At 37.0% G+C, this 12,199-nt stretch overlaps 1 protein-coding gene across 1 annotated transcript; it reads left to right on the top strand.

The window, feature by feature from the left end:
- Window positions 1–8,158: 8,158 nt before the first annotated feature.
- On the top strand, window positions 8,159–12,199 carry LOC307120692 (CD48 antigen-like). The gene is made up of 4 exons (XM_079807828.1): window positions 8,159–8,612; window positions 8,940–9,266; window positions 9,556–9,831; window positions 9,914–12,199. The coding sequence occupies exons 1-4, from the start codon at window positions 8,564–8,566 to the stop codon at window positions 10,069–10,071; spliced, it is 810 nt and encodes a 269-aa protein (XP_079663954.1). The 5' UTR covers window positions 8,159–8,563; the 3' UTR covers window positions 10,072–12,199.

Here is a 12,199-nt window from a genome sequence, read left to right as displayed (position 1 = left end):
CGTGATTTCTGCGAAGGTGGAGGGTGTTACGTCGTCATACTAGAGTCCCAAAGTGAACCTAGACTTGGTCAAATATTTCTAATCTTCTGAGTAATCTGGTCAGTATCATAGTCTAATAATCGGACCTGTCAACAGAATCAAGACAGGATCAACAAACACAGAGTTATAATGTTTTCCCCTCATACATTTTTTATATCAGCATGAAGAAAATGTTTTTTTTATTACAGTATAATGATCTAGAATTGTTTGTTTTCTCTTAAATGTTTTTTTTAGAGGTTAAAGGTTTGAAAACATTTGTTAGAAATGTAGAAAAGTAATACAATTTATGTCATCAGTTACATTAATAAAGCAACTGGAATATTACACTACTTGCATTTTATAACTATCTATGACATTTCAATGAATGACATTTCCAAAGTAACCAGCCCGCATTGAGGACGAGCAGGAAATGAATGTACAATTTATAGTGATTGGTATTTACATCACCGCTGACGTTGTGATTTTTGGGTCACACATCACTTAAGGTGTGATTATGAGTACATCAGATGACCACTTCCCCCACTCTTCGTTTGGGGCACCAGTCAAGGCCTTTTACCTTTGCAGTACGAGAACACTCCTAACAGGGGAGCTGTTCAATCATTTGAAAGCAATGTAAACTGGAGGAAGTCGGTCAGCTGATTTATCTGAAAGATTGGTGAGATATTGTTACCTTGTAAAGCCTCTTCTATATCAGCACAAGAAAGACACAGGTGTAATAAAAAAATAGTTGCATTATCAAAAAGATAAACAAGTGACGCGCATAAAATAAAAAAAGTGATTAAGTTGGGTGTGGCTATGGAAGAGTGACGTTATCTTATGGAAAGATAAACTTTTGTTTCTCTAAATAAAACTAATAAGGTAAAGAACCTCATGCATCAAACAAATAAATGAAAGATTATTTGTTATTAACTAGCATCAGTTATATTACGTCTTATGAAAATTAGAAAATCATATACTGATAGGGGGTCCAATCATACACCCGGCACAATGCAACGCCAGGCATGACACAAGTGTTTTTTGATCATTTCAGCCCGACGCAGTTATCATTTCACGTCCTGTGCCACATTGTTTAAATAGCAAATGCACTCACGCCTGTTCGCCCATTGGCATGCTTGACTGAAAACCTTGGTGTGTTCAGGCGCATTGTTGGCGTGTTGCTATTTTAAAGGCAACTGAAAACGACTGCACCATTGACCAACAAAAATCTGGTCTAAAGTCAATAGCACAGTGTTTTTTGTGCTATTTAAAGGGCGTGTTAGTATTATGTACCTATAGGTGGGTACACAATGTGCATTCACTCTGTTTATTACACACACAGGGACGCGCAGCAGCACAAACATTTTTAAATATTAAAAATAAAAGGATTCCTCTCTGGAGAAGCGTTCAGTCTTTCCACTCGCAAATTCCGCCATGTAAGTAGCGAATCTGCCGTGGTGCAAGCGCAACTGGCTTTTAAAGGGAACGGGAGATGACACTCGGATTCGTGTATTGCACGTTACGCCAAAAACAAACCCATGACTCATGATTAAGCGACTAGTACAACCCTTTTGGACCATGCGCCTGTGACAATGCAGTGGGAAAAGGAACTGGAATCCATTTCAACACAAAGCTCTATGGGATGCTGATCTCCTGGAGCACCAAAATGTCCTAAAATCTGGAACACTTAGAGGCCCTGAAGTAGGTGCAGAAGGTCCTTAAAGGATTAGTTCACTTTAAAAAAAACTTTTGCTGATTATTTACTCACCCCCATGTCATCCAAGATGTCCATGTATTTCTTTCTGCAGTCGAAAATAAATTAAGGTTTTTGATGAAAACATTCCAGGATTTTTCTCCATATAATGGACTTCAATGGGCTCCAAACGGTTCAAGGTCCAAATTACAGTTTCAGTACAGTTTCAGTACTTATCAGACGAACGTGATCATCTCTGAGCTCAGCCATAACTTCCGCTAAGTGAGGTCAAAATACGAGCATGGTCATAGATGTACACGTAGATGCCTCATTAGCGCCTGCATGGATCAGTAGAATGAGGCATCTACGATCGATATATCTATGACCATGCTCATATTTGACCTCACTTAGCGGAAGTTATGGCTGAGCTCAGAGATGATCACGTTCGTCTGATAAGAGGTAAAAATAATAGCATAAATACGGCTCAGTTTCTCGCAGAAACTGATCATTTCGCTAGATAAGACCCTTATTTATCGCCTGGTATCGTTTAAAGCCCTTTGAAGCTGTACTGAAACTGTCATTTGGACCTTGAACCGTTTGGAGCCCATTGAAGTCCATCATATGGAGAAAAATTCTGGAATGTTTTCATCAAAAACCTTAATTTCTTTCCGACTTTAGAAAGAAAGACATGGACATCTTGGATGACATGGGGGTGAGTTAATTATCAGCAAAATTGTATTTAAAAGTGAACTAATCCTTTAATCTGGAACACACAGACGAAGGAAGTAATGGGCCGCAAGCTCAGAACGTGGTCGTATTTGTTAACGTCTCTCCCCTTACTGGACTCTGCTTCTGTTATGTCTCACCCGATGGGAGACTCAGAACGCAGTTGATCTGTTACAGCCTCACCCTTGCAGGCCGGGACTCATAGTCTCAGCCTCAGATGTCACAACCACGCACACGCCCCTGCCCATGGATGGCACACTTTTCTGAAAACACTTCAGGAGTTTCGAAGTCGTCATCTGATTAGTTGAATTCTACAGGATGTCCGCAAGACGTGTGTGTTGCGTTCTTTAACGGTCCGCCTGGAAATAAATGCCGTGACGCCAAACTCCCTCGTGGAGGAGGAGCTCCGTCGTGTTTACAACTGTGACAATGAGCCCTTACCAGGATCAACTAAACACTGGATTTTAAAAAGTATGTGAAGTTCACGGATCCATTGTTGCAGTAAACTTGCACAACATTCTTCACTAAACAATTTATAGATGCACAGGGCATCGACTTTACGTTTTCACGCCCCTAAACATGACGCAGAGCAAAACAAACAGTGATTGGTTGCTTTACATGTCAGTCAGATGGCCTCTGGGCTGTCCTTGACCAATGAAAGCTGCGATAGAGTCCAGACCTTCTGCCGTTAGTCTGAAGGTCTGGCTACACGAGACTACGGGACTCAGAACAAGAAGTGTCTGTTTGAAAGGGGTACCTTTATCCCTTTCCGATGAGGAGGAAATTGCAATTTGGTGCATCTCCATTCCAATGCTGTGATTGGCTGCTGGCATCAGAGGGGACACACACAGTGTGGCCCACCCTTCTTTCCCTGTGGAACTCATACAGTTAGAAGTCTTTAAATTGTCTTTAAAGTTTACCAATGCATTTCTCACTTTCCAAACCACCACCAGAATACCCTTGGCAATAAACAGTCCAAACAAGATGGAAAAAGATTGCACTATCATGGATTTGGATGGATCATTGTGATCTCCCTTTGTTTAAGCCACAGTATCCGTAGGTCCTGAATAATTTTTATGAAAGTCACAGACCAAAAGTTAGTCTCTAGATGCACAAATTGTAGGTTTTTCAAATTGAGTATTCATGTGTGCCGAGACAGAAACTGTCTACAGGATGTGGTCTACTGAACCTTTTTTTTTTTTTTTGCCTGGAGAAGACTTAACAACACAAGATTGTTATTGTTGTTATTATTATTGAGACATCAGTCATGTTAAACAAGTTGAAAGAATTTCCAATAGCTTATGTCATTGGTCTACTGGAAGACACAATTTTGTGTACAATAATGTGACTTGAATCAAGTCAGTCCGTTATTGTACTATATTCAGTGTCTTTTGTGAGGTTTGGAAATGAAGGAAGTGTTTTTTTAACGCAGTTGTTCACTAGACAGTGTCTGTAACCGCAATGATCAAGATGCTGAAAATGAACCACAAGAATCAAGTCAAATTCTTCTGCAGAAAATACATCTGATTTCCATTTAAGATAACTTACATTCAATGGCTACAGAATTGTTACCTTAAAACTATTGTGAACATGATTATGGATCTGCTGTTTGAACTTTTAGAATCCAATGTGGACAAAATGTGAAACAAGAAGCAAAATGAAGAACCGAAAAAAGGACAACACAGATGCAATCACAGATGTGTTTAGTGTGTATAAATGGCTTCTTTCCCTGGTAACTTGAATATGACTTCCAATCAAAATGGCTTTACTGTGAAATTCATGGCAGAACAATTTTGTTACCTCTAAATGCATTATAGCAGCTCAGTTTCAGACAAAGTGAAACCTGCAGCAGTGTGTTTTCAATTCAGGTCATTTTAATGGAAGAGTGAACCGAATGAATGTGGTTTCTGTTGAGTGGACAAACGTCTTGCGGTTTATGCGAAAGGCATTATTTTCCATTAAGTCAGATTTCCACTCTACACAACTATTGAAGGTAGACTGAACCAAACAAGTGCTGCAACAGAAAAATGACACATGCAGCACCTCTACGAGTGTGAGAGCTGTGTGTCAGAAGGCAAGGGTCTTAAACCTTTCATGCATAGAGGTCACTGCAGTGGACAGCTATTCAAAAAGCATTTTCTTGCATATGCACAGGTTTTGATGGCATAGTTGCATATCAACCTCTACAGTGGACCCTTGTGCATCGTCCTATACATTGCCACCAAGTGGCAAGTCATTGTATGTTGATTTTTTCCCCCTCCAAAACAAGATGGCAAATGGCCAGTCAGAAATTCCAAGTTGCTCCGGAATATCCATCCATTCCTTCTATCCTAGGAGATTCTTGCAGGTAAAAAAAATGTTGTAGCATCAAGCAATATCTAGTAAGTCATATCACATTTAAATTTTTCAAGTATTGATTTTTGTTGGGGAAAAAAATCTGATTAATCATCTGTCCACTATAGTTGACAGCATCAATAGCTATATTTCAGTTACAATTTTACTGTGACTACTGTTTTAATCTGTCAACTTTTTTTGACTGTAAATAAATGCATTTGTGTTATTAGAATGTAATTTGCATTAACATTAAAAAGTAATCTGATTACGTAATGCATGGTACTTGTAATGCATTACTTTACTCGTAACATCAAAAAGTAATCTGATTACATGTATGTTGCTTGTAATGCATTACTTTACTCATTAGATCAAAAAGTAATCTGATTACATAATGCATGTTGCATTACTTTTCACGTTTGATCCAAAAGTAATCTGATTACATAATGTATGTTGCTTGTAATGCATTACTTTTCACGTTAGACCAAAAAGTAATCTAATTACATAATGCATGTTGCTTGTAATGCATTACTTTACTCGTAACATCAAAAAGTAATCTGATTACATAATGTATGTTGCTTGTAATGCATTACTTTCCTCGTAACATCAAAAAGTAATCTGATTACATAATGCATGGTACTTGTAATGCATTACTTGTCACGTTAGATCAAAAAGTAATCTGATTACGTAATGCATGGTACTTGTAATGCCTTACTTTTCACGTTATATCAAAAAGTAATCTGATTACATAATGTATGTTTCTTGTAATGCATTACTTTTCACGTTAGATCAAAAAGTAATCTGATTACATAATGCATGTTGCTTGTAATGCATTACTTTACTCGTAACATCAAAAAGTAATCTGATTACATAATATATGTTGCTTGTAATGCATTACTTTACTCATTAGATCAAAAAGTAATCTGATTACATAATGTATGTTACATTACTTTTCACGTTAGACCAAAAAGTAATCTGATTACATAATGCATGTTGCTTGTAATGCATTACTTTACTCGTAACATCAAAAAGTAATCTGATTACATAATGTATGTTGCTTGTAATGCATTACTTTACTCGTTAGATCAAAAAGTAATCCGATTACATAATGTATGTTGCTTGTAATGCATTTACTTTACCCGTAACATCAAAAAGTAATCTGATTACATAATGCATGTTGCATTACTTTTCACGTTTGATCCAAAAGTAATCTGATTACATAATGTATGTTGCTTGTAATGCATTACTTTTCACGTTAGACCAAAAAGTAATCTAATTACATAATGCATGTTGCTTGTAATGCATTACTTTACTCGTAACATCAAAAAGTAATCTGATTACATAATGTATGTTGCTTGTAATGCATTACTTTCCTCGTAACATCAAAAAGTAATCTGATTACATAATGCATGGTACTTGTAATGCATTACTTGTCACGTTAGATCAAAAAGTAATCTGATTACGTAATGCATGGTACTTTTAATGCATTACTTTTCACGTTAGATCAAAAAGTAATCTGATTACATAATGTATGTTGCTTGTAATGCATTACTTTTCACGTTAGATCAAAAAGTAATCTGATTACATAATGCATGTTGCTTGTAATGCATTACTTTACTCGTAACATCAAAAAGTAATCTGATTACATAATGTATGTTGCTTGTAATGCATTACTTTACTCATTAGATCAAAAAGTAATCTGATTACATAATGCATGTTGCTTGTAATGCATTACTTTACTCGTTAGATCAAAAAGTAATCCGATTACATAATGTATGTTGCTTGTAATGCATTTACTTTACTCGTAACATCAAAAAGTAATCTGATTACATAATGTATGTTGCTTGTAATGCATTACTTTTCACGTGAGACCAAAAAGTAATCTGATTGCATAATGCATGTTGCTTGTAATGCATTACTTTCCTCGTAACATCAAAAAGTAATCTGATTACATAATGCATGGTACTTGTAATGCATTACTTGTCACGTTAGATCAAAAAGTAATCTGATTACGTAATGCATGGTATTTTTAATGCATTACTTTTCACGTTAGATCAAAAAGTAATCTGATTACATAATGTATGTTGCTTGTAATGCATTACTTTTCACGTTAGATCAAAAAGTAATCTGATTACATAATGCATGTTGCTTGTAATGCATTACTTTACTCGTAACATCAAAAAGTAATCTGATTACATAATATATGTTGCTTGTAATGCATTACTTTACTCATTAGATCAAAAAGTAATCTGATTACATAATGCATGTTGCTTGTAATGCATTACTTTACTCGTTAGATCAAAAAGTAATCCGATTACATAATGCATGTTGCTTGTAATGCATTATTTTACTCGTTAGATCAAAAAGTAATCTGATTACATAATGTATGTTTCTTGTAATGCATTACTTTTCACGTTAGATCAAAAAGTAATCTGATTACATAATGCATGTTGCTTTTAATGCATTACTTTATTCGTAACATCAAAAAGTAATCTGATTACATAATGCATGTTGCTTTTAATGCATTACTTTACTCGTAACATCAAAAAGTAATCTGATTACATAATGTATGTTGCTTGTAATGCATTACTTGTTAGATCAAAAAGTAATCTGATTTCATAATGCAGGTTGCTTGTTATGCATTACTTTACTCGTAACATCAAAATGTAATCTGATTGTGTTATGCATGTTACTTGTAATCCGTTACCCCCAACACTTCTTATTTTAGATGAAAACGAAAACACCTGATCGCTAGGCTTTCTCAGAGGACAGCTATGGTAGAAATGTGTCCATCTTGAACATAATCAGAATTATCAGCTAATAAGGGTAAATCGACATACTGGAGGGAGCATCTGGGTTTCCACAGTTGACAGGTTGTAGAGATTCCATCAGAGATCAATTGAGCAAATGCAATTGAACTTCATACAGGTTGAACTTCACATATCTTTGATATCAGTAGGCCTGAGATCAAAGATACGTGAAGTCCAACCTGTATGAAGTTCAATTGCATTTGCAATATTTCACATCTCTCTCTCTCTCTCTCTCTCTCTCTCTCTCTCTCTCTCTCTCTCTCTCTCTCTCTCTCTCTCTCTCTATATATATATATATATATATATATATATATATATATATATATATATATATATATTATAGTTTTCACATGATTTTATACAATTTTATTGATTGGTTTGTTAAATACACACAATATTGACGTGTTATTATTGTATTATGTTTAATACAGTATATCTTCAGTTAAAACCATAAACGCATGCTGTCCACACTAGTGGACATCTGAAAATCTCTTTGAAAAATATGTGTAAAAAAACATTTAACATTCACATCTTGTTTTTCATGCCCTACGAGCAATAAAAACACAGGAAATAAATCCTGACTGAGGTTATCATAATTCATGCATGAAAGGGTTAATGCAAACAAATAGAGAACAGAAATCTAGTCTAAAACAAGTAAATTCTGCAGTAAAGATCAGTACAGAGCATCATTCTATTGAATATCTCGAGGAACACAGACTGGTCGAAGACAACATTATAAAACAAACGAGCAACCACACCAGTCGAGCTGAGCTGCTAAACTGAGCGCGTTCTTGTCCACGCGAAACTAAGCGCGTTCTCGCGCATATTCGCGGAGGCGCACAGAGAGGAGTTTCTCTGTTCGACTCTAAACCTCAAATTATCTACAGATGGTATTTCGGGGTATTCTACAGATAGCATTTAATGATACATTCTGTCGAAATCGGCTGCAGACTAGCGAGTTATCTCAAACGGACCACGGTTGGAGAAAATGATCCACGCGTTTATTTTGTTCTGTTTGTGTTTCCCACCCCTGGTTGGTAAGTACAGCCTATGACGTCACTGAAATCACACATATGATGTTTAAGTTTACATTTTTGGTAGTATAGTAGCTTTTATTGGTCTAGGTTAGGCCTACTGTTAATTTTAATACATTAAAGTTGTATAAATTAACAGTAGGCTAATGTATTATAAGCACATATGATGGAAAATAATGAACAACAGTATATCTAGATTAAATATACTGTAAATATTGGTGTTTGTTGTCCATTCATGACACACAATGCAGTATAGTTGTAAAAAATTGGACGTTCTTGTAAAGCGTTGCCATATTTTTTATATTTACATTATTCAATATTGTTCTTCAGGTGTGCTTTTTGCTGAGACAAACGGAGTGAAGACAGTGCCAGTGACGGCGGGGGATTCTGTCACTCTAGAAACTAATATCACTGACATACAGGGATATGACCAAATAGAGTGGAGGTTTGAAAACATTCGCATTGCTAGAATCAAGGAACTGAATGGTATCTTCACAACAAATTATAGTGATGACTGGAAAGACAGAATCCAGCTGGATAATAACACTGGATCTCTCACCATCACAAACATCAGGCATGAGCACAGTGGAGTTTATGAACAAAGAATCAAGGTCGGAAATAAGCAGCCAGTCACGATTTACAATGTTTTTGTTTATGGTGAGTCGATTTCTACCTGTTTTATAGAGTGCATTTTCCTGTCTTTTCATATTCATGCTAGTTCCTAGTACTCATTTACCCATAATAATATTTCAGAACTTATCATTTTTTAAACTGCTTTTATGCCATTTGTGTCTCATCTATTATAAATGTTACTTAGGATAGGAGTGAACATGATGATGGGATCAGCAATGCTGACTGTGCACTCTTTGCACTCACTGACTGACTGAATCCCTGACGAAGCATTCCTCTTACTTACTGTCTTTTTTTATTTTCTTGTGTTTTCCAGCTCCTCTGTCCATTCCTGTCATCTCTAGTTACTGTACACAAAATCCTTCATCAAAATGTTCACTGCTGTGTTCAGTGTTGAACGTGAGTCACGTGACTCTCTCCTGGTACAAGGGAAACAGTTTATTGTCCAGCATCAGTGTGTCTGATCTCAGCATCAGTCTCTCTCTACCTCTGGAGGTGGAATATCAGGATAAAAACACCTACAGCTGTGTGCTCAACAATCCCATCAGCCACCAGACCACACACATCAGTAATCTCAACTGGTTGAGTTCAGGTAGGTCTAGAGTGATTGTAGAGTATTTTTTTAGTAGTGTTATTTGCTCAGTGTTATTTACTTATTTCTTGTCTCTCCTCAGGCTGCGACCTTTGTTTTGACACTACTGAAGCTGTGATCCGATTGGTCGTCACTGCTCTGATGGGCGTGGCTGCTGTGGTTGCCACAGTTGTCCTGGTTTATGACATCAAATCCAGAACCGGAGTGGAGAGAACATACACCAACATCAGACACCGATGAACCAGATATTGTAAACCGAAATGTTAAACTATCTTTTAGTTTTTAAGTACTTTTCTTTTTCTTAAATGCTAACTACGTAAAAGTTAAAGGGTTAGCTCACCCAAAAATTAGGGGCAATTACAATGGAAATGTATTATGTCACACTATGAGGTAAATCCAGCCCTGACTCACCCTCATGTCATTCCAAACCCGTAAGACTTTCGTTCATCTTCAGAGCACAAATGAAGATACTGTATTTTTATGAAATCTGAGAGCTCTCTGTCCCTCTGTTGACAGTTAGCAACTACCAGTTTGACGCTTTAAAAAGTTCATAAAGAGATTGTAAAACGAATCCATTTGAATCAAGTGGTTTAGACCAAATTTTCGGAAGAGCCACGATCGCTTTTTATGATGAACAGATTGAATTTAGGCTTTTATTCACAAACATTGATCAGCGAACATAAACAGAAGCTCAACCGAACCTGCTTGACCTGTGAGAACAAACCTTATTGGCTCTTTCAGAAGCTCAAACGTGCCGTGTAACACGAGAATGAACCTCATTGGTTCTTGGAGAAGCTCAAACGTGCTGCATAACACGAGAATGAACTTCATTGGTTCTTGTGGAAGCTCAAATGTGCTGCGTAACTTGAGAATTAACCTCAATTGTTTTTGCTGAAGCTCAAATGTGCTGCGTAACATGAGAATTAACCTCATTGGTCCTTGAGGAAGCTCAAATGTGCTGCGTAACACGAGAATGAACCTCATTGGTTCTTGAGGAAGCTCAAACGTGCTGCGTAACACGAGAATGAACCTCATTGGTCCTTGAGGCAGCTCAAACGTGCTGCGTAACACGAGAATGAACCTCATTGGTTCTTGAGGAAGCTCAAACGTGCTGCACAACACGAGAATTAACCTCATTGGTCCTTGAGGAAGCTCAAATGTGCTGCGTAACATAGAGAATGAACCTCATTGGTTCTTGAGGAAGCTCAAACGTGCTGCGTAACACAAGAATGAACCTCATTGGTTCTTGCTGAAGCTCAAATGTGCTGCGTAACACGAGAATGAACCTCAATGGTTCTTGAGGAAGCTCAAACGTGCTGCGTAACACTAGAATGAACCTCATTGGTTCTTGCTGAAGCTCAAATGTGCTGCGTAACACGAGAATGAACCTCATTGGTTCTTGAGGAAGCTCAAACGTGCTGCGTAACACTAGAATGAACCTCATTGGTTCTTGCTGAAGCTCAAATGTGCTGCGTAACACTAGAATGAACCTCATTGGTTCTTGCTGAAGCTCAAATGTGCTGCGTAACACGAGAATGAACCTCATTGGTTCTTGAGGAAGCTCAAATGTGCTGCGTAACAGGAGAATGAACCTCATTGGTTCTTGAGGAAGCTCAAATTGATTTCAAATGAAATTAACAATTGGATGTGCCAAACTTGCTTCAGTTAAACAAAGACAAAACTGAACTCATTGCATTTGGAAACAAAGATGAAATTCTCAAGGTGAATGCATACCTTGAGGCTAGAGGTCTGAAAACAAAAAATCAAATCAGGATGTGATTAGTCGAACCTTAGTTTCAGTAGTCATGTCAAAGCAACAACTAAATTAGCATACTATCATCTCAAAAATATTGCAAGATTAGATGTTTTGTTTTCAGTCAAGATTTTTGTCATGCTTTTATCACCAGCAGGGTGGATTATCATATGGACTCCTTCCCACAAAGACCATAAGACATCTGCAGCTCATACAGTCCTCAGGCCCTTCCACTGGTTTCCAGTTACATTTAAATTTGATTTTAAAGTACTGTTACTTGCTTATAAATCACTCAACGGCCTAGGGGCCTCGATACATTGCAGATATGCTCACTGAATATAAACCTAACAGATCAGTCAGATCATCAGGACCAAGTCTGTTAGAAATATCAAGGGTTCACTGAAAGCAAAGAGTTTGCATAATGCCCTTATGCCACTTAGCTGGAACCAGAGAGATTAGATGTGCTCCAACATTATTCAAATCCATACTCAAAACACATTTAGCTGTGCATTTACTGAATGAGCTCTGTGCTATATCCAACGGATTGTACTGTATCTTATACATGTATCCTCTTCTTTTTATAAGTTTTAATATAAATACATTTTAATCAGTCTT

Source organism: Gobio gobio (genome assembly GCF_949357685.1).
Source record: "Gobio gobio genome assembly, chromosome: 24".
NCBI classification, from domain to species: Eukaryota; Metazoa; Chordata; class Actinopteri; order Cypriniformes; family Gobionidae; genus Gobio; species Gobio gobio.
The sequence above is the reverse complement of the archived record's forward strand: the minus strand, read 5'-3'. Positions and strand labels throughout refer to the sequence as shown.